Raw genomic sequence first — 22,897 nt, 5'->3', positions numbered from 1 at the left:
GGCAGTGTTGAGTCTATGGGCAGTGTTAAGTCTATGGGTAGTGTTGAGTCTATGGGCAGTGTTGAGTCTATGGGCAGTGTTGAGTCTATGGGCAGTGTTGAGTCTATGGGCAGTGTTGAGTCTGTGGGCAGTGTTGAGTCTATGGGCAGTGTTAGTCTATGGGCAGTGTTGAGTCTATGGGCAGTGTTGAGTCTATGGGCAGTGTTGAGTCTATGAGCAGTGTTGAGTCTATGGGTAGTGTTGAGTCTATGGGAAGTGTTGAGTCTATGGGCAGTGTTGAGTCTATGAGCAGTGTTGAGCCTATGAGCAGTGTTGAGCCTATGGGCAGTGTTGAGTCTATGAGCAGTGTTGAGTCTATGGGCAGCGTTGAGTCTATGAGCAATGTTGAGTCTATGGGCAGTGTTGAGTCTATGGGCAGTGTTGAGTCTATGGGCAGTGTTGAGTCTATGGGCAGTATGTATGTTGAACTTCTTTTGCACCGTACGTAGCCAACCGTGCTATGTGGCGGTGCGGGTGAAGGACAACAAACTAAACACAAGAAGCAGTTCTCAACAAACGAGTTTTGTCAATCTAGACGACGATTATTTAAAAAGTACGCAGCTCCCAGTGGCTTCCTAACATCGGAAGGGAAGAGCGTTCCAGACGGCCGCCGCAGAAGCAGCGCGTCTTGAAGGCGCCGCGCGATGCAGCGGTGACCGCCGTCTTTGTCCCACGGCGAGCCAGCTGCGAGGACGAGCGGAGTGTCGCGTGGCGATGGTTTATGCGCCTTGACGAGATCGGCGAGTTTAACAAAAAACGAAACCAAAGAGCAGTTTTATTTTTCTTGTCGTCACGTTTTTATTTTTTTTCTGACAAAATAAACAGGGCACACACAGCGAGCACCCCCCCACACCCCCCACTCCTACGCTTATCGGAACTCTAGCGGCGAGCGCGGAGGCTGAACCTCAGCGTCTCCCCCCCCCCCTCCCCCCGCCTCTTGAAGCCAGCCGCTGCGATTGCGTAGCAATCTTCCGAATTTACATTCGCAAGATACGGAGAAAGGCAAAGTAAATAATCTAATCAATCAGCCGCAAGCCAATAAATGGAATTAAACCGCCGGGAAGAAAATCCAAGCGGGGTAATGTGACGACTGAACTACGATCCGGGCCTTGCAAACAGCATTCGGCACGTATAAATCAAACGGGAATTTGTCTTAAGATCTGGAATATGATTAAGTAATAGTAAAAAAGAAAATGACTCTGGTTCTTTCGGTAAAGACACGTAGGGCATCAAATAAAAAAAAATCACGACGTTTCGGTTGCAACACAAGCAATCATCATCAGGTGGGAAAACCACAGCGCAATTTTTTTGCTGAAGTGGTTTTCCCACCTGATGATGATTTCCTGTGTTGCAATCGGAACGTCGTGATTTATTTTATTTTTCCACCCACGTGACTTTACCGAAAGAACCAAAGAGCGTGGATTCCTGAAATCACGAAAGCTTCAAATTTAGATTTTTGAAAAAAATAGTAGGTGAAGGTTTTTTGTTTTTGTTTTTGTACAGCCATTGTTGGGCCAGGCCGGAACCACGACTCGGGAAGCCGGTTAAGCCACAGGCGGCCGGCTCCTGGACTCGAACCCAGGCTCTTGGTGGTACAGGCTCGACAACTCTGACCTCAAAGCTGACTGCGACCTCACCTCTCCCCCTGAACAACCGATCTTAAGCAGCGAATCATTACAGTCGTTTGTTGTAGCTTCTTTCACGCCGCACGTGGCCAACTGTGCTAATCGGAGGTGCAGTGTTGAGTCTATGGGCAGTGTTGAGTCTATGGTCAGTGTTAGTTTATGGGCAGTGTTAGTCTATGGTTAGTGTTAGTCTATGGGCAGTGTTGGTCTATGGGCAGTGTTGAGTCTATGGGTAGTGTTGAGTCTATGGGTAGTGTTGAGTCTATGGTGCAGTGTTGAGTCTATGGGCAGTGTTGAGTCTATGGTGTAGTGTTGAGTCTATGGGTAGTGTTGAGTCTATGGGTAGTGTTGAGTCTATGGGCAGTGTTGAGTCTATGGGCAGTGTTGAGTCTATGGGCAGTGTTGAGTCTATGGGCAGTGTTGAGTCTATGGGCAGTGTTGAGTCTATGGGCAGTGTTGAGTCTATGGGCAGTGTTGAGTCTATGGGCAGTGTTGAGTCTATGGGCAGTGTTGAGTCTATGGGCAGTGTTGAGTCTATGGTGCAGTGTTGAGTCTATGGGCAGTGTTGAGTCTATGGGCAGTGTTGAGTCTATGGTGCAGTGTTGAGTCTATGGTGTAGTGTTGAGTCTATGGTGTAGTGTTGAGTCTATGGGCAGTATTGAGTCTATGGGTGAGTGTTGAGGCTATGGGCAGTGTTGAGTCTATGGGCAGTGTGAGTCTATGGGCAGTGTTGAGTCTATGGGTAGTGTTGAGTCTATGGGCAGTGTTGAGTCTATGGGTGAGTGTTGAGGCTATGGGTAGTGTTGAGTCTATGGGCAGTGTGAGTCTATGGGCAGTGTTGAGTCTATGGGTAGTGTTGAGTCTATGGGCAGTGTTGAGTCTATGGGCAGTGTTGAGTCTATGGGCAGTGTTGAGTCTATGGGCAGTGTTGAGTCTATGGGCAGTGTTGAGTCTATGGGCAGTGTTGAGGCTATGGGTAGTGTTGAGTCTATGGGTAGTGTTGAGTCTATGGTGCAGTGTTGAGTCTATGGGTAGTGTTGAGTCTATGGGCAGTGTTGAGTCTATGGGCAGTGTTGAGTCTATGGGCAGTGTTGAGTCTATGGTGCAGTGTTGAGTCTATGGACAGTGTTGAGTCTATGGGCAGTGTTGAGTCTATGGTGCAGTGTTTAGTCTATGGGCAGTGTTGAGTCTATGGTGCAGTGTGGAGTCTATGGGCAGTGTTGAGTCTTCGCACTGTACGGAGCTACCCATACACACATTGATCCGACCAGCATTGCAAAAGCGGAGCCGACTGTGGCACGGCCGTGGGATGTGGCGGAGGTTGAACGCGTTGGGCAAGCGAGGAGGCACGGAGGGGCGGGGGCACCGACGGTTTTCGCCGAGATGAGATCTCCATCATCCCCATCATCGCCATCCCCACCAATAATAATAATAACAACCGCCACGGTGCCTGTGCCAGGCTCGGTGGGCTTTGAGACCACGTGAAGTGTCGAAGGCTCGCTAAAAGGAGGTCATGGGACAGATTCAGGTGCCACGGGTCGACTGACTGAGACGAGTGGCCGATGAACCACCTGTGCCCGCCACTGTGGCAACTTGCTGCGTTTTAGCCGCCCGGCGCTCCGCTCGTTGTTGTGAGCATCGCTCCTCTGCCCTCCGTTGTTGCTGGAGGGCGACTGCCTCCAACTGCCCAGTAGTAGCATCTTTCACGAGCCTCCTCCTCCATAGAAGCTGATACAAAACAAACGAAGACAACCCCATATAGCCTGAACAGACTGTTGGGGCAAGTGCTGCACCTAACGAAGGCCGGCATGGCACAGAAGGGGTTGGGGGGTGGTCAGCACCACGCCCGGCCGCCTTTGTCTCCTGAGTGGTGATATTTACACACCACACCAGGTACTCGTTTAAGGCTGAGTCGACCTAGGAAAAGCCCAGGACCGGTTCAGCAGATAATTGTCATTGGTGAGCGGGTATGGGACTCGGTCCGCTGGGTTCGTAGCGTAGGGTGCTAACCGCTACACTACCCTTCCCCACACACGCACACACACAACCGCTCCCCACACACGCACACACACAACCGCTCCCCACACACGCGCACCCAAAACCGCTCCCCACACACGCGCACACACACCACCGCTCCCCACACACACAGACCCACAACTGCACCCCACACACCACCGCTCCCCACACACACAGACCCACAACCGCGCCCCACACACACAGACCCACAACTGCACCCCACACACCACCGCTCCCCACACACACAGACCCACAACCGCGCCCCACACACACAGACCCACAACAGCTCCCCACACACGCACACACACACAACCGCTCTCCACACACACAGACCCACAACCTCTCCCCACACACGCACACCACCTCTCCCCACACACACACACCACCGCTCCCCACACACACAACCGCTCCCCACACACACACCCCCACAACCGCTCCCCACACACGCACACACACACACACACACCACCGTGCACGCGCGCTCCACCTCGTCACTCGGCGCCCTCCACGGCGACGATGCGCGCCTCCGCCCGGACGTGGTGCGGCCCCTCCCGCGCATGCGCTCGCAGTCTCAGCACCGCGGGGCCCCCCAGGGTCCCAGGGGCCGCGGCCGACTCGGCCAGCGCCCGCACCAGCGCGTGCCGGGCCTCGCGCGCCTCCTTGCCGGGCCCAGGCGAGCGGTCCGTGAGGAACTCGACAAAGCCCGGGGAGTCCGACATGAGGCGCTGGGCCCACGGCTGCCCTGCGATTGCCTGGGAGGTGCGCAAGTGTGGGTTCGAGTTAGGGTGTGGGTTAGGGTGTGGATTAGCGTGTGGGTTAGTGTGTGGGTGTTGGTTAGGGTGTTGGTTAGGGTGTGGGTTAGGGTGTTAGGGTGTGGGTTAGGGTTAGGGTGGGGGTTAGGGTGTGGGTTAGGGCGTTGGTTAGGGTGTGGGTTAGGGTGTTAGTTAGGGTGTTGGTTAGGGTGTTAGTTAGGGTGTGGGTTAGGGTGTTAGTTAGGGTGTGGGTTAGGGTGTGGGTTAGGGTGTGGGTTAGGGTATGGGTGTTAGTTAGGGTGTGGGTTAGGGTGTTGGTTAGCGTGTGGGTTAGGGTGTGCGTTAGGGTGTTGGTTAGCGTGTGGGTTAGGGTGTTAGTTAGGGTGTGGGTGTTAGTTAGGATGTGGGTGTTAGTTAGGGTGTGGGTGTTAGTTAGGGTGTGGGTTAGGGTGTTAGTTAGGGTGTGGGTTAGGGTGTGGGTTAGGGTGTGGGTTAGGGTGTTGGCTAGGGTGTTGGTGTGGGTTAGGGTGTGGGTTAGGGTGTGGGTTAGGGTGTGGGTTAGGGTGTTGGTTAGGGTGTTGGTGTGGGTTAGGGTGTGGGTTAGGGTGTTGGTGTGGGTTATGGTGTTGGTTAGCGTGTGGGTTAGGGTGTGGGTTAGGGTGTGGGTGTTAGTTAGGGTGTTAGTTAGCGTGTGGGTGTTAGTTAGGGTATGGGTTAGGGTGTGGGTTAGGGTGTTGGTTAGGGTGTGGGTGTTAGTTAGGGTGTAGGTTAGGGTGTTGGTGTTAGTTAGGGTGTGGGTTAGGGTGTTGGTTAGGGTGTGGGTTAGGGTGTTGGTTAGGGTGTTGGTTAGCATGTTGGTTAGGGTGTGGGTGTTAGTTAGGGTGTGGGTTAGGGTGTTGGTGTTAGTTAGGGTGTGGGTTAGGGTGTTGGTGTTAGTTAGGGTGTGGGTTAGGGTGTTGGTTATGGTGTTGATTAGCGTGTGGGTTAAGGTGTTGGTTAGCGTGTGGGTTAGGGTGTTGGTTAGCATGTGGGTTAGGGTGTTGGTTAGCGTGTGGGTTAGGGTGTGGGTTAGGGTGTTAGTTAGGGTGTGGGTTAGGGTGTTAGTTAGGGTGTGGGTGTTAGTTAGCGTGTGGGTTAGGGTGTTGGTTAGCGTGTGGGTTAGGGTGTGGGTGTTAGTTAGGGTGTGGGTGTTAGTTAGGGTGTGGGTTAGGGTGTGGGCTTGGGTGGGGATTTGGGTGTGGGTTAGGGTGTGGGTTAGGGTGTGGGTGTTAGTTAGGGTGTGGGTTAGGGTGTTGGTTAGCGTGTGGGTTAGAGTGTGGGTGTTAGTTAGGGTGTGGGTGTTAGTTAGGGTGTGGGTTAGGGTGTGGGTTAGGGTGTGGGTTAGCGTGTGGGTTAAGGTGTTGGTTAGGGTGTGGGTTAGGGTGTTGGTTAGCGTGCGGGTTAGGGTGTGGGTTAGCGTGTGGGTTAGGGTGTTGGTTAGCGTGCGGGTTAGGGTGTTGGTTAGCGTGTGGGTTAGGTGTTGGTTAGCGTGTGGGTTAGGGTGTTGTTTAGCGTGTGGGTTAGGGTGTTGGTTAGCATGTGGGTTAGCGTGTGGGTTAGGGTGTTGGTTAGCGTGTGGGTTAGGGTGTTGGTTAGCGTGTGGGTTAGGGTGTTGGTTCAGGTGTTGGTTAGGGTGTGGGTGTTAGTTAGGGTGTGGGTGTGTATTTGGGTGTGGGTTAGGGTGTGGGTTAGGGTGTAGGCTATGGTTTAGGTTATGTTGTGGGTTTGGTTTAGAGTGTGGGTTAGGGTGTCGATTAGAGTTAGCGTATAGGGTTGGAGTTAGGGTGAGTGTTTAGAGTTAGGGTGAGTGTTTAGAGTTAGGGTGTGGGTTTGGGTTAGGGATGTGAGAGAGTGGCAGGAGGTTGTTAGTGAGTTTCTTGTGATTGTTGGTGGTGGTGGTGATGATGATGTTCAACATCGTAGTAAGACCCACATTGTTATAATTGTGATGCCGATGCCAGAATTAGCGCCGATGATGCTGCTGCTGCTACTCCAGACGCTAAAGATGGTGGCGGCGGTGGTGGTGAGTATGCCGCGAAGTAGTGACGACGGCGACGATGACGGTCGTGGTGATGGCGATGATGATGGAGGTATAGTCATCATGCTCCGGCTGTTAGTGCTGCTGCTATCCATGACGATGGTGGAGATGATAAAAATGATGGTGGTGGTGGCGGTGGTGGTGGAAAGAGCAATTATGATGCTGCTGCTGCTGCTATTGAGGGTGGTAACATTCTGCTGTGTTATTGCTTTTCGTGGAGAGACACTGCAGGGAAAGAGACGTAGAAATGCACGGCTGATGTCTGCAGGGAGCGAGATGAACAAGAGGGTAGACACGAAGGGATGAGAAAAAAATATTTCTAGATTTTAAGCTTTCGTGACTGCAGGAATCCACACTCTTTGGCTCCTTCGGAAAAGTCACGTGGGTCGAAAAAATAAGAGATCACGACGTTTTGATAGCAACACAAGCAATCGTCATCAGGTGGGACAACCACAGCAAGAAAACAAACTGCTGAAGTAGCCTCCTACTTCAGCAGTAGGAGCAGTAGGAGCCTACTTCAGTAGTAGGAGTAGTAGGAGCCTACTTCAGTAGTAGGAGCAGTAGGAGCCTACTTCAGTAGTAGGAGTAGTAGGAGCCTACTTCAGTAGTAGGAGCAGTAGGAGCCTACTTCAGTAGTAGGAGCAGTAGGAGCCTACCTCAGTAGTAGGAGCCTACTACAGTAGTAGGAGCCTACTTCAGTAGTAGGAGTAGTAGGAACCTACTTCAGCAGTAGGAGCCTACTTCAGTAGTAGGAGCAGTAGGAGCCTACTTCAGTAGTAGGAGTAGTAGGAGCCTACTTCAGTAGTAGGAGTCTACTTCAGTAGTAGGAGCAGTAGGAGCCTACTTCAGTAGTAGGAGTTGTAGGAGCCTACTTCAGTAGTAGGAGTCTACTTCAGTAGTAGGAGCAGTAGGAGCCTACTTCAGTAGTAGGAGTTGTAGGAGCCTACTTCAGTAGTAGGAGCCTACTTCAGTAGTAGGAGCAGTAGGAGCCTACTTCAGTAGTAGGAGTCTCCTTCAGTAGTAGGAGCAGTAGGAACCTACTTCAGTAGTAGGAGCCTACTTCAGTAGTAGGAGAAGTAGGAGCCTACTTCAGTAGTAGGAGTAGTAGGAGCCTACTTCAGTAGTAGGAGTCTACTTCAGTAGTAGGAGCAGTAGGAGCCTACTTCAGCAGTAGGAGTAGTAGGAGCCTACTTCAGTAGTAGGAGTCTACTTCAGTAGTAGGAGTAGTAGGAGCCTACTTCAGTAGTAGGAGTCTACTTCAGTAGTAGGAGCAGTAGGAGCCTACTTCAGCAGTAGGAGTAGTAGGAGCCTACTTCAGTAGTAGGAGCAGTAGGAGCCTACTTCAGCAGTAGGAGTAGTAGGAGCCTACTTCAGTAGTAGGAGAAGTAGGAGCCTACTTCAGTAGTAGGAGCAGTAGGAGCCTACTTCAGTAGTAGGAGTAGTAGGAGCCTACTTCAGTAGTAGGAGTCTACTTCAGTAGTAGGAGCAGTAGGAGCCTACTTCAGTAGTAGGAGCAGTAGGAGCCTACTTCAGTAGTAGGAGTCTCCTTCAGTAGTAGGAGCAGTAGGAACCTACTTCAGTAGTAGGAGCCTACTTCAGTAGTAGGAGAAGTAGGAGCCTACTTCAGTAGTAGGAGTAGTAGGAGCCTACTTCAGTAGTAGGAGCAGTAGGAGCCTACTTCAGTAGTAGGAGTCTACTTCAGTAGTAGGAGTAGTAGGAGCCTACTTCAGTAGTAGGAGAAGTAGGAGCCTACTTCAGTAGTAGGAGTAGTAGGAGCCTACTTCAGTAGTAGGAGCCTACTTCAGTAGTAGGAGTAGTAGGAGCCTACTTCAGTAGTAGGAGCAGTAGGAGCCTACTTCAGTAGTAGGAGCAGTAGGAGCCTACTTCAGTAGTAGGAGCAGTAGGAGCCTACTTCAGTAGTAGGAGCCTACTTCAGTAGTAGGAGCCTACTTCAGTAGTAGGAGCAGTAGGAGCCTACTTCAGTAGTAGGTGCCTACTACAGTAGTAGGTGCCTACTACTGTAGTAGGAGCCTACTTCAGTAGTAGGAGCAGTAGGAACCTACTTCAGTAGTAGGAGCAGTAGGAGCCTACTTCAGTAGTAGGAGCAGTAGGAGCCTACTTCAGTAGTAGGAGCAGTAGGAGCCTACTTCAGTAGTAGGTGCCTACTACAGTAGTAGGTGCCTACTACTGTAGTAGGAGCCTACTTCAGTAGTAGGAGTAGTAGGAGTCTACTTCAGTAGTAGGAGCAGTAGGAACCTACTTCAGTAGTAGGAGCAGTAGGAGCCTACTTCAGTAGTAGGAGTTGTAGGAGCCTACTTCAGTAGTAGGAGTCTACTTCAGTAGTAGGAGAAGTAGGAGCCTACTTCAGTAGTAGGAGTAGTAGGAGCCTACTTCAGTAGTAGGAGTCTACTTCAGTAGTAGGAGCAGTAGGAGCCTACTTCAGCAGTAGGAGTAGTAGGAGCCTACTTCAGTAGTAGGAGTCTACTTCAGTAGTAGGAGTAGTAGGAGCCTACTTCAGTAGTAGGAGTCTACTTCAGTAGTAGGAGCAGTAGGAGCCTACTTCAGTAGTAGGAGTCTCCTTCAGTAGTAGGAGCAGTAGGAACCTACTTCAGTAGTAGGAGCCTACTTCAGTAGTAGGAGCAGTAGGAGCCTACTTCAGTAGTAGGAGTAGTAGGAGCCTACTTCAGTAGTAGGAGTCTACTTCAGTAGTAGGAGCAGTAGGAGCCTACTTCAGTAGTAGGAGCAGTAGGAACCTACTTCAGTAGTAGGAGCAGTAGGAGCCTACTTCAGTAGTAGGAGTAGTAGGAGCCTACTTCAGTAGTAGGAGTCTACTTCAGTAGTAGGAGCAGTAGGAGCCTACTTCAGTAGTAGGAGCAGTAGGAACCTACTTCAGTAGTAGGAGCAGTAGGAGCCTACTTCAGTAGTAGGAGCAGTAGGAGCCTACTTCAGTAGTAGGAGCCTACTTCAGTAGTAGGAGTAGTAGGAACCTACTTCAGTAGTAGGAGCAGTAGGAGCCTACTTCAGTAGTAGGAGCAGTAGGAGCCTACTTCAGTAGTAGGAGCCTACTTCAGTAGTAGCAGCAGTAGGAGCCTACTTCAGTAGTAGGAGCAGTAGGAGCCTACTTCAGTAGTAGGAGCCTACTTCAGTAGTAGGAGCCTACTTCAGTAGTAGGAGCCTACTTCAGCAGTTTTTTTTTTTGCTGTGGTTGTCCCACCTGACGACGATTGCTTTTGCTGCGGTCGAAACGTCGTGATCTCTTATTTCTTCTACCCACGTGACCTTACCGAAAGAGGCGAGAGAAACTGCAGGGGGAGACGTCGCGAGGGGAGACGAGGCTGGGACAGCGAGAGCGCACCGTGAGGACGAGTAGGGCGCTGCAGTGGAGCTCGGGGAAGGGCTGGGTGCAGATCCCGCGGAGGAGATCGAAGGGGCGCGGGGCGAGGGCCCAGAACCACCGCTCACTCACCTCCACCGCCTCCTCACCCTCGCCCTCCTTACACACAGACAAAGATCCCCCGTATAGCCTTAACAGAATGTAGGGGGCAAGTGCTGTTAGCGAGCACCTATGAAGGCCGGAACGGTACACGAGGGGGGTGGGTGGCCAGCACCCACGCCCGACCGCCTTTGTCTCCCTAGTGGCGATGTTTACACACCGCACCAGGTACTCATTTGAGGCTGAGTCGACCTAGGGGAGGCCCGGGACCGGTTCAGATAATCGTCACTGGTGTTGGCCGTGAGCGGGAATCGAACCCAGGTCGCCAAGTTCATAGCGCAGCGCGCTAACCGCTACACTATCACTCCTCCTTACACACACACACACAGCCAACACACACACCGCCAACATAAACACATACCACCAACACACACACACGGAAATTACACACACACTGCAAATACGCACACGGAAATCACGACATCGTCAACACACACACCACAGATATGTAGATGGGTCAGTAAGTGGGTGGGTGAGTGGGCATGCAGATATTTGCATGGGTGAGTGGGTGAGTAGCCGTGTACGTGGTCACACGCGTGGGAGTGTAGGTGTGTGGGCGAGTGGTTGGGTGAGTGGGGATGCAGGTGAGCTGTGATCCTACCGGCACGGACAGCACGGCTGCGATGGTATCCAAGCATCGTGCCCGCATCTCTGTGGGAGAATTCTGCATCAGGTTCCCCATCCTCTTGAGCAGCTGTGGGAACTGCATGCCTGTTAAATAAAGAGATTCACCCAGTTCACCGATTGGACAATCTCGACGACGTTGGAGGAGGGTGGAAACGTGCACCTACCCTGACTGCCAACAATCGAATACCCACGAGTGCCCCGACTTCAAATGTTGCATGCTGTGCAGGAGGGCTGTCGCCAGAAACGTCGCCCATTATACACTTGTTGATATTGACACGGAACGTGTTGACTCGCCCACCCGCCCGCTCGCCCACCAGTCTGCCCGCCCGCTCACCCACCCGCTCACCCACCGGTCTGCCCGCCCGCTCACCCACCCGCTCACCCACCGGTCTGTCCGCTCGCTTATCCACCCGCTCACCCACCGGTCTGCCCGCTCGCTCGCTCACCCACCCGCTCACCCACCAGTCTGCCCGCTCGCTCACCCACCCGCTCACCCACCGATCTGTCCGCTCGCTCACCCACCCACTCACCCACCGGTCTGTCCGCTCGCTCACCCACCTGCTCACCCACCAGTCTGCCCGGCCGCTCACCCACCCGCTCACCCACCGGTCTGTCCGCTCGCTTACCCGCCCACTCACCCACCCGCCCGCTCACCCGCCCACACGCCCAACCGCCCACTCAACCAACACACCCACCCGTACGCCCGCCCGCCCGCCCGCCCGCCCGCTCACCCTCCTTGCCGAGCACTCGCTTGCCCTCGGCGGAGCGGGCGATGAGTCCGATGGTGTCGAGAGCCACGGAGTTGAGGCCGGGCTCCGGGCCCAGCAGCATGGAGGAGACGGCGGCGAGGAATGGAGGGTAGCGCTCGCACAGCGCCTCGGGCCCTTCCAGCACCGCCAGCCGGGCAAAGAACTTCACCAGACCTGGGGGAAGCGGGCAGAGGGGGTGGGAAGGAGGGGGGATGGTGGGGACACGTGCGGAGGGTTGGTCTGCTGGCTCTTTGGGCCTCAACCTGGTAAAATAAAAATAGATTTAGAGGGATTTAGAACTCCCTGAGACTTTCCTGGGCTAAACAAGTGTCTCAGCAATATAATGTGTGTATGATGAACCTCTTTTTAACCTATCTGTAGCCAACCGTGCGAACTAGAGGTGTGCAGGAAGGACGACAAACACCAAGAAATAAGTTTGTCAGTGGTTTTTAACAGTGCACAGTTCCAGTGGCTTCCTCATATCGGAAGGGAAGAGCGTTCCAGACGGCCGCAGCACCAGCGCGTCTGAAAGCGCCGAACCAAAAGCTGCCGCCGCCGCCGGCGCCGCTGCGAGGCCGAGCGGAGTGTCGCGTGGCGATGACGGTTTACGCTCCTTGACGAGACCGGCGAGGTATAGTGGTTCATTTGTGGCAAGCGCTTTGTGTGTGCGTGCGCGTGACCTTGCAGTGTATTCGATACGACGTACGATAATAATGATGATGACGGCAGGAAAAACTGAAGAACGGATCAAGCCGAGCGTTCGTCGGGCTACTGATCACCAAGTCTCGGATATCGGCCGCCGGGTGACGCACTCGCCCGCTGACGATTCGCCGATAACGTACAGCCTTAGCCTTGCAGCCGCCGTGACCTGACCACTGTTGAATGAAGGCCTCCCTCCTCGCCCAGCCACCCCACACACACCCCCCCCACCCCACCTCCCTCCGCACCCTCAAAAGCGGCTGGCGAAAGCCACTCGCGAATCCTGCGCGATGTGGTCGGGTGTTTTAAAAAAATATGCATAATAACAAAAAACCACGACAAAAATGTGTTGACGTCGCTGCGACGTTGAGAGCACGAGCGAGATATTCGTCATCTGAGCCGCCCCTCTGTCAGCTGAACATGTGGTAACATGTGGCAGTAGCAGCAGTAAGAAGCTTTCGCGACCAATGCTTCCCATAGCTGAGATAATTTTTTTTTTTTGGGGGCTAGATCGCGTCAATGTGTGTCGCTAAAAACCCGCCACCGCCCGACACGGCCGCCTAGCAAGGTTCGGCGCGTAAACAAAACGTGCCGATCGGTTAACTAGTTCAGCACTCCGCTTGTGTGCCGTCTGTGAACGCGAGCGCGACAATCGATGGCGCTGCTACGCGCGGGCCCCAAACGCTCCAGCCGCGAACCCTCCCCAGCCCAGCGAGCCGTGCGGGCGGGCGGGCGAGCGGGCGGGCGGGCGGGCGTCAAGTCAATTCGATTTTTTTCGTGGCTCACGCAGACAGCGGGCGCCTTTTCCGGCACGAGTCCGCCATCGGAAGCGCCGCCATCACGCGTTCAAGCTCAAAACGTAAAACAACAACAACAACAAAATCTAACTTCAAAGGAAAGGAAAACAAAACTATCCGCGTCCGGCACCGGGGAGGTAGAGGTCGCAGAAGGGGTCGCTGTGCGCGTCCTGCAGGAGCCCGGCGATCCGGTCCACGATGCCGGCGTGGAGGAGGTGGTGGCGGCCGTGCGGAGTGCGAACCAGGCCGCTCACCGTCTCTGCGCTCGTCGCGCTGCGCACAGACACGTGGCGGTCTCCGGCGTCGCCCGCGGTGGAGCGGGCGAGGGTTTGAGCGGGCGAGGGTGGTGCGAGCTGGTGGCTGAGCGGGCGAGGGTGTGAGCTGGTGGCTGAGCGGGCGAGGGTGCGAGAGGGCGAGGGTGCGAGCTGGTGGCTGAGCGGGCAAGGGTGTGAGCTGTTGGCTGAGCGGGCAAGGGTGTGAGAGGGCGAGGGTGTGAGCTGGTGGCTGAGCGGGCGAGGGTGTGAGAGGGCGAGGGTGTGAGCTGGTGGCTGAGCGGGCGAGGGTGTGATCTGGTGGCTGAGCGGGTGAGACGTGTGAGCGGATGAGAGCGGGTGAGAGTGTGAGAGCGGGTGAGAGTGTGAGCGGGCGAGAGTGTGAGAGCGGGTGAGCCGAGTGAGCGGGCGAGAGTGCGAGCTGGTGGCTGAGCGGGTGAGAGTGTGAGCGGGTGAGCCGTGTGAGCGGGTGAGAGTATGAGCGGGTGAGAGTGGGTGAGCCGAGTGAGCGGGTAAGAGTGTGAGCGGGTGAGAGTGTGAGCGGGTGAGAGTGTGAGCGGGTGAGAGTGTGAGCGGGTGAGCGTGTGAGCGGGTGAGAGTGTGAGCGGGTGAGAGTGTGAGCGGGTGAGAGCGTGAGCGGGTGAGAGTGCGACCGGGCGAGCGTGTGAGCGGGCGAGAGTGTGAGTGGGTGAGAGTGTGAGCGGGTGAGAGTGTGAGCGGGTGAGAGTGTGAGCGGGCGAGCGTGCGAGCGGGTGAGAGTGTGAGAGCGGGTGAGAGTGTGAGAGCGGGTGAGTGTGAGCGGGCGAGTGTACGAGCGTGCGAGCGTGTGAGCTGGGGGCCGAGCGTGCGAGCGTGCGAGCGTGCTGTCTCACCGGATGAGCACGTCGTTGCCCACCAGCTCGGCAACGAGGCGGGAGATGAACCCGGCCTCGTCGCAGTAGCGCAGCGACGTGGACGACGCTCCCGCAATCTCCACCACCAGCTGCGGCATCCACACGAAACACAAAGATTCATAAGCGACAAATGATAGCCCAACGAAGTGGCTTATTACCATCATCATCATGTGGAACTGTATCGCAGCCAAATACTCCCAACGCGTAAAGTTGATTCTAAACGTGCAAGGCAAAACCGGAGGACCCGGAGAAAAATCCACGCGACCACGGGGAGGGAGAGCGAGACGCCGCAAACTCCAATTATACAACAGGGTCAAGGTCGGGATCGAACCCACGGCCTCCTGCATGCCAGGCGAGGTAGCTAACATCTCGTAGCCACGGTTCACGCGCCCGTGCATGAAGGCCGGCGTGCGGCACGGCGCACTGCGTCGACAGCACAGACGAGGGAGTAAGCTGGTGGGGTGGGAAGGAGGGTGGGGGGGGGGGAAGGAAGGAGAGGGAAGAAGAATTCTGACCTCGTACACGCGGTAGCGTACGACGTCGCTGGTCGCCATGACGCCGTTGAGCTTAGCGAGGAGGGCGCCGGTGAAGAGCGCTTGGAGGCCCTCCCGGGCCGCGGCCACGCGCACCAGGCAGCGGACGGCCTGGCCGCGAGATGGACAGGCGGCGTCGGCAAAGACGGCATCGCGACCATCGTTGCAATTCTTGTCGTTGTCGCTCGTTGCTTTGGCAACGACGAGACGGGCGACGCGAACGATTATACTTTATTATTTTATTGTTTCCCTTCAACGTGACTTTACCGAAAGAGCTAAGAATATAATTCGGAAACCCGCGCCACCGGGGCCACCTCTGCGAGGAGCTGCGGCGGACGCCGGCCGGGCCACGTCGCGCTCGGTTACCTGGGTGGCCACGGACGTGGTGTCGTCCCGGATGCACTCGATGACATGCGAGAGAAGCTCCGGCTGGCTCGCGATGTCCCCGACGCACGACGTGTCTCCCACGATCCTCTCGATCTGAGGACAACCGATTCGAACCGCTGGACGAAGGCCCTCTGCCCCTGTCCCATGTGCGTCAGTCTGTCCGATTGTCAGTCAGTCAATCCATCAGTCCGTCCATCAGTCCATCAGTCAGTCAGCCCGTCCGTCCGTCCCTGGCACAGCGAGCCGATCTTATCGCTTCACCTCCGATCAGCACTGTTGGTTACGTACGGTGCGAAAGAAGTTCAACGTACATACACACGCACCTCCGCGAAGAATGTATGCACGTTGAACTTATTTCGCAACGTACGTATGTGTTTAACTTCTTTCGCACCGTATGTATGTATGTAAGTTTAACTTATTTCGTAACGTACGTATGTATGTAAGCTGAACTTTTCACAACGTACGTATGCTGAACTTCTTTCGCAACGTACGCAAGTTGAACTTCTTTCGCAACGTACGTACGTCGAATATCTTTCGCACCACACGTAGCCAACCACGCGAATTGGAGGTGCGGGGGAAGGATGTTTACAAATGCGCTCTGGTCCTTTAGGCTCCGATTTGGGCCTCAATTTTTTGCGCACCTTCCAAGATAACTGCGGCCGTTTTTGTCTCCTGGAGGGAAAGTTCCTAACAGGCGACACAAGAAAAGGTTCTAAAGTTTCACCATCTTAGTGAGATTCACAGGCCCCACCCACCCCCCCCACCGTGACGGATGGCACGGAACGGCGTGAACGCACCGACGCTTAAAGCGCCACGTTAACCGATGGCGTCACGCCACGCGTCGTTGACCAATCGGTCTCTAGATAAGAATAGATTTGATGGACCGGCCTCCGATTAAGTTTCCAGACGGTAGCAGACTCCACACAATAGAGGGCTAGAACGGTCAATGATAGGAAACCGGGGGGACAATGCTCTATCCCACACAGAAGAGACAGACGATATCAGTCCACACTTATTGCTGATTCCGCATTCTGCTGGCAAGCCGGGGTACAGCACCTCGACGCTCTACGGGGAAGCGCGTTTAGCAGCGTCTGCGCACGTGATCCACAAACCCTCACTGCCTCCACAGTGCCGGACGACAGGCCACGCGCGTAGCCTCCGCCACCGCCTGGCTAAAGGCTTTGTGTTGTTGTTATTTCACGTGCACATTAACAATGAAATTCACGATCCCAGAATGTCAAGTACACGGGGCCCGGCGGATATTCACGTGCGGTTTATTTGTTTTGCCTCCCAACATTCCGCAGCGGGCCATTTTGTTCTTGTGTATAGCAAACATTTTAATCAAGATATATATAAAAAAACGCCATCATTAGACCTCCTTTGCCAGTACCAAAATGTAATAATAGGGTTTTTCCCCTTTTTTCTGGCAACAAAACTGAAACCTTTTTACAAGGATTCATGTTACTGCATTAAAACCACAATACCTGCAGTCAAAATGCAAACAAAAAAAATACTATGATAATATATTGGCATTGTCCTTGAAACTGATTGGTCCACACCAAGGGACGGCTTTCTTTTGAGCCTCGACCCAATTGATGCTCAACCAGATGACGCCAGGAGGCGCGTAACGCCTTCTGATATATTATCATAGCATGTTTTTTGTTTGCATTTTGACTGCAGGTATTGTGGTTAATGCAGTAACATGAATCCTCGTAAAAAGGTTTCAGTTTTGTTGGCAGAAAAAAAGGGGAAAAACCCCTATTATTAAAAAACGCCACCATTCCGATAAACTGCAGCTTCACCATCCAAAGCCGTGGTGCTCCTCTTGTCAGCTATGCTTTGGGCGCGCAAAAAAAAGAAGTTTCGGAAGCTCAGGCTTTGTCAGGCCCTTTTGGCACCTCCGATTTGGAACGCTTCTCTGCCTGAAGAGCCGCAGGCGCCCGCCCGCTGAGATTCTCCCGTTCGGAAAACAAGCAAAGGAAAAAAGAAACCCCCCCCCCCCACCTGGTTCCTAGGATGCGTTCGGCAAATGTGGAGATGCGTGTGGTTTTTTTTTTAGTTGTACAGTAAAACCTCGTTATATGATCGTTCGTAATTGGGGATCATTCGGCACAGCAGCGCTTTCGGGCACACGTACGGCGCATTAGTAATTCTCCACGAAGCCGAATCGCCGTATCGAATGGTCCAATTTCGGCACGGCGCGTGGAGCTATACCGCGCGCCACGACCAAAACCAATACAGTAAAACCTTGGATTGCGCGTATAATTCGTTCCGGAAACGTGTTTGTAATCAAAAGCACTCGTATATCAAAGCACTCTTATATCAGTTGTGATTACGTGATGCTCAGCAGTACAAAGCGTGTATACGTACTACTACTCGTATTGCAAGACCCTCGCTCGTTTGTCAAATTAATATTTCTTAAAAACAAAATTTTTTTGCTCGTCTTGCAAAACACTCGCAGACCAAGTTACTCGCAATCCAAGGTTTTACTGTACTCAGTGCGGACCCGTCGCTCTGTGCAAGCCCTGCCCTCTCACACGTGTTGTCTACGCCTACATGAAGAAGAAAGGGACTGAAAATATAAATCCCTTAGCTTGCGAGATTAATCCAAAGTTTTGGATAGAATTGACGCAGGGTGCGCGTCAATGCGTACGGTGCGCGTGAAGAGTTTGGAAAGCAAATGTGGATTTTTTTTATTTTTTTCAATGGGGCAAGAGGCATTGGGGTGGGGGGGGGAGTAACCGTTGTAGATAATTCGGAACATTTTATAATTCGGCAAGGCCAGAGCCCCATGTTTGTCGAATAAACAAGGATTCGCTGGAGACAATTTTAGCGGGCGGCACTCCAAAGCCCTTTGTTGGGTCTGCTGCAGCACGAGAGCCCCCGCCCCCACCCCCCCTCAAAGCGGCTTGGCAACAGACGGATGGACTGACTGACGGACTTCTAGATTTGAAGTTTTCGTGACTGCAGGGATCCAATACTTCTTTCGGTAAAAGTCACGTCGGTAGAAAAAAAAATACATAAAATAAATTGAATCACGACGTTTCGATTGCAACACAAGCAATCATCATCAGGTGTGAAGAACTACAGCAATATTTTTTTGTTTAGCTGAAGTGGGAAGAGATATCGTGGTTAAGAGGTTATCAGCTAAAAAAAAATGCCTTGCTGTAGTTCTCATACCTGATGATGATTGCTTGTGATGCAATCGAAACGTCGTGATTAAATTTATTTCACATATATATTTTTCAAATATTTTATACCTACGTGACTTTACCGAAAGAACCAAAGAGTATGACTGACAGACTGACTGACTGACGGACTGACTGACGGACTGACTGACGGACTGACTGACAGACTGACTAACGGACTGACTGACGGACTGACGGACTGACGGACTGACTAAAGGACTGACTGACAGACTGACTAACGGACTGACTGACTGACGGACTGACTGACTGATGGACTGACTGATGGACTGACTGACTGACGGACTGACGGACTGTCTGATGGACTGACTGACTGACGGACTGACTGACGGACTGACTGATGGACTGACTGATGGACTGACTGACGGACTGACGGACTGATGGACTGACTGACGGACTGATGGACTGACTAACGGACTGACGGACTGACTGACGGACTGACTAACGGACTGACTGACTAATGGACTGACTGATGGACTGACTGACTGACGGACTGACTGACTGTCTGATGGACTGACTGACTGACTGACAGACTGACTGACTGACTGACAGACTGACTGGCGGACTGACTGACGGACTGACTGACAGACTGACGGACTGACTGACGGGCTGACGGACTGACTGATGGACTGACTGACTGACGGACTGACTGACTAACGGACTGACTGACGGACTGACTGTTGCATCGCCGCCGCGACTTTCCAGAGAGATGGGAAGGGGGAGGAGGCCTTTATCCAGCGGTGGAATCGGTTGTTCTCAGATCGAGAGGATCGGACATCTGTGAAAAAAGTTTTAACAACGATTTTTCTTGGTATTTTACCAGGTAAGGCCCACTGAGCTTTCCAGCTCTTTTGTCAGAAGCGACCTGGCTATCACACATGAGAGCCCAACGAAGTGGCTTATCGTCATCGTGTGGAAATGTATACCTGCCAAATACTCTAAATGACATTTTATAAATGTGGAGGGAAAACCAGGAGGACGCTGAGAAAAATCCACGCGACCACGGGGGGTAGAGAGAGACACGCAAACTCCAAATATACAGCAGCAGGCATCAGGGTCGGGATCGAACCCACGACCTCCTGTACACCAGGCGAGGTAGTGAACATCTCCTAGCCACCGTGATGATGATGATGAGAGAGAGACGCAAACTCCAAATATACAGCAGCAGGCGTCAGGGTCGGGATCGAACCCACGACCTCCTGTACACCAGGCGAGGTAGTGAACATCTCCTAGCCACCGTGATGATGATGAGAGAGACACGCAAACTCCAAATATACAGCAGGCAACAGGGTCGGGATTGAACCCACGACCTCCTGCACACCAGGCGAGGTAGTGAACATCTCCTAGACACCGTGATGATGATGAGAGAGACATGCAAACTCCAAATATACAGCAGGCATCAGGGTCGGGATCGAACCGACGCCTCCTGTATACCAGGCGAGGTAGTTAACATCTCATAGCCACTGTGGCGCCCCTACAGCTCATCGCATTACAGCTCATCAGATTCCTCCGGTATAAATAAACGTTCTGATTAAAACCGTCCGTGATGATGATGATGATGATAATGCCGCAGCAACAATACGAACTGATGAAGCGTCACCAGAGTGAGGGAGAGCAGGCGGACGAGTTCGTGCGGGTGCAGCAGGCCCCGGGTGAGGTTGTGGCGATGCGCGGCGAGGAGACGCTGAGGCTGCTGGGGGTGCAGAGCCCGCTCCAGCACGGCGCAGCAGAGCTCCGTGTGCTCCCTGTGCAGCACCACCAGGCAGCAGGAGCGACAGCAGCAGCAACAGCAGCAGTAGCAACAGCAGTAGCAGCAGCAGTAGCAACAGCAGTAGCAGCAGCAGCGACAACAGCAGCAGTAGCAGCAGTAGTAGCAGCAGCGACAACAGCAGTGACAGCAGTAGTAGCAGCAGCGATAACAGCAGCAGCAGCAGCGACAGCAGCAGTAGCAGCAGTAGTAGCAACAGCAGCAGTAGCAGCAGTAGCAGCAGCAGCGACAGTAGCAGCAGCAGTAGCAGCAGTAGCAGCAGTAGTAGCAGCAGTAGCAGCAGCAGTAGCAGCAGTAGCAACAGCAGCAGTAGCAGCAGTAGCAGCAGCAGCGACAGTAGCAGCAGCAGTAGCAGCAGTAGTAGCAGCAGCAGTAGCAACAGCAGCAGTAGCAGCAGTAGTAGCAGCAGTAGCAGCAGCAGTAGCAGCAGTAGTAGTAGCAGCAGTAGCAGCAGTAGTAGTAGCAGCAGCAGTAGCAGCAGTAGCAACAGCAGCAGTAGTAGCAGCAGCAGTAGCAGCAGTAGCAGCAGTAGCAGCAGCAGCGACAGCAGCAACAGTGACGTCACCACGGCGCTTGTGCCACGCTAGGTGCACCTTGCATGTACGTTGAACTTCTTCCGCACCGTACGTAGCCAGCCGTCCTAATCGGAGGTTCGGGGGTGGGGGGTGTGGGGGATAGCCAACAAACTAAACACACACCAACACGCGTGTTACCACGACGTACGATGAACTTCTTCCGCACCGTACGTAGCCAGCCGTCCTAATCGGAGTTTCGGGGTTGTGGGGGGGATGGACAAGGAAGGAAACCGAACAGGAGAACGTTTTCGAGGCCACGTGACGTGTAAAAGGTTCGCCCACAGGCCCACGACAACCGGTGCCATGGGTTGACCGAGCACATCGCCAGACGCACCACCACATACATGTGCCCCATACTGTTGCCAGCTTGCCGCATTTTATCTGCCCCGGGGCGCTCCGCCCGTTGTTGTGAGCGTCGCTCCTCTGCCCTCCGTTGTTGTTGGGAGGGCGACTGCCCTCCAATTGACCAAATGGCGATGTTTTACAGTTAAACACAAAGATCCCCCGTGTAGACCATAACAGGCTGTAGGGGCAAGTGCTGTTAGCGAGTTAGCACCTATGAGGGCCGGCACGGCACACGAGGGGGTGGGTGGTCAGCACCACGCCCGGCCGCCTTTGTCTCCCCCAGTGGCGATGTTTACTTATACACCGCACCAGGTACTCGTTTGAGGCTGAGTCGACCTAGGGGAGGCCTAGCACCAGGTTCAGATAATCGTCACTGGTGGTGTTGGTGGTGTTGGTGGTGGTGGCCGTGAGCGGGAATTTAAACTCGGATCCTCTTCCTGGGTTTCGGTAGCGCGCTAACCGCTGCGCCACCGCTCCCACCCACCGGCACACACCCCAAAGGCAAAGATGCCCCGTGTAGCCTTAACAAGTTGTTGGGGCAAGTGCTGTTGGCGAGTAGCACCTACGAAGACCGGCACGGTACATTAAGGTGTGGGTGGCCTGCACCACGCCCGGCCGCCTTTGTCTCCCCCAGTGGCGATGTTTGCTACTACACACCGCACCAGGTACTCATTTGAGGGCTGAGTCGACCTAGGGGAGGCCCAGGACCAGGTTCAGATAATCGTCACCGGTGTCGTTTGGCCGTGAGCGGGAATCGAACTCGGGTTATAGCCGGGTTCGTAGCGCAGCGTGGCGCTAACCGCAGCACCACCGCTCCCCACCAACACTCAAACCAATACCACCAACACTCGCCATTCGCCACTAAGTGACGGTGACGCCGCCTGTGCCAGGCTAGGTGCACTTTGAGGCTCGCCGCTGACAGGAAGTCACGGGGCAGACCCAGCAGGTGCCGTGGGTTGGCTGACCGAGATGACCGGTAGATGCACCACCAGCTGTACCCCCTCTACTGTGCCAGGCTAGGTGCAGGAGGTCTCAGGACAGACCCAGCAGTGTGCCGTGGGTTGACTGAGATGACCGGTAGATGCACCACCACCTGTACCCCATCTACTGTGCCAGGCTAGGTGCAGGAGGAGGTCACGGGACAGACCCTGTAGGTGCCATGGGTTGGCTGACTGAGATGAGTGGGAGATGCACCACCACCTGTACCCCCCACTGTGCCAGGCTAGGTGCAGGAGGAGGTCACGGGAACAGACCCAGCAGTGTGCCGTGGGTTGACTGACTGAGATGACCGGTAGATTCACCACCACCTGTACCCCCCACTGTGCCAGGCTAGGTGCAGGAGGTCACGGGAACAGACCCAGCAGTGTGCCGTGGGTTGACTGACTGAGATGACCGGTAGATTCACCACCACCTGTACCCCCCACTGTGCCAGGCTAGGTGCAGGAGGTCACGGGAACAGACCCAGCAGTGTGCCGCGAGTTGACCGACTGAGACGACCGGTTGAGTGGGAATCGCTCACGCACCTATCCCCGCAGTCGAGGATCTCGAAGAGTGGCTCCAGGCTGACGCCGGCGAGTGTGGAGGGCTGCGAGGCGAACACGGCCGTCTTGAGGCTCAGCAGTGCCTCGGCTCGGTCTTCGCAGCCTCCGAGGCGAGCGAGCAACGCCGACACCGCATCCGCCATGCTCCTCAGGGTGGTGAAGACGGGAATCGATTCCCGTGAAGCGACGTTACGATTAAAATCGACGGAGAATTCAATGGCGTTGTGGGGGGGGGGGCGGAGTTGGAGGGGAATCGATTCCGATTCGTGGAGTATGTTAACGGATCGATTCTGTACTGTCATTGTTGTTGTTATTGTTGACTGTACTTCACGGGACATCCTTTGCCAGTGTATCAAAACATATAAAAAAAGGTTTTACCTGTTGTGGCAATAAAACAGTTTGTGTTAAGATGTTAAAACGCCAAAGGGGCCGTCCATAAATGACGTCACGCGATTTTTGACGATTTTTGACCCCTCCCCCTCTTCGTCACACGGCGTCACAAA

General features: G+C 54.1%; 1 protein-coding gene across 1 annotated transcript; it reads right to left on the bottom strand.

Moving 5' to 3' along the window:
- Nucleotides 1-812: 812 nt before the first annotated feature.
- PSMD5 (proteasome 26S subunit, non-ATPase 5) lies at nt 813-22,592 on the bottom strand. The gene is made up of 11 exons (XM_032976400.2): nt 22,377-22,592; nt 19,766-19,910; nt 14,939-15,052; nt 14,555-14,683; nt 14,019-14,128; nt 13,005-13,147; nt 11,361-11,552; nt 10,604-10,713; nt 9,865-10,002; nt 4,168-4,432; nt 813-3,392 (listed from the first exon to the last, which is right to left on the bottom strand). Exons 1-10 carry the CDS (start codon nt 22,535-22,537, stop codon nt 4,172-4,174), a joined length of 1,503 nt encoding a protein of 500 aa, XP_032832291.2. The 5' UTR covers nt 22,538-22,592; the 3' UTR covers nt 813-3,392; nt 4,168-4,171.
- Between the last annotated feature and the right edge of the window lie 305 nt (nt 22,593-22,897).

This window comes from Petromyzon marinus, chromosome 59 (genome assembly GCF_048934315.1).
Source record: "Petromyzon marinus isolate PM22_M1 ecotype Great Lakes invasive population chromosome 59, UKy_Petmar_22M1.pri1.0, whole genome shotgun sequence".
NCBI classification, from domain to species: domain Eukaryota; kingdom Metazoa; phylum Chordata; class Hyperoartia; order Petromyzontiformes; family Petromyzontidae; genus Petromyzon; species Petromyzon marinus.
Note: the sequence above shows the minus strand (reverse complement) of the source record. Positions and strands in the feature narration are given on the sequence as shown.

Coding starts and splice junctions, on each gene's coding strand:
- PSMD5 (XM_032976400.2), bottom strand. CDS start 22,537: ATGGCGGATGCGGTGTCGGCGTTGCTCGCTCGCCTCGGAGGCTGCGAA. Junction 15,053..19,765: donor GCCTGCTCTCCCTCACTCTG/GTGACGCTTCAT, acceptor GGTTGTCCTCAG/ATCGAGAGGATCGTGGGAGA. Junction 4,433..9,864: donor GCGCCCTACTCGTCCTCACG/GTGCGCTCTCGC, acceptor CGCACCTCCCAG/GCAATCGCAGGGCAGCCGTG.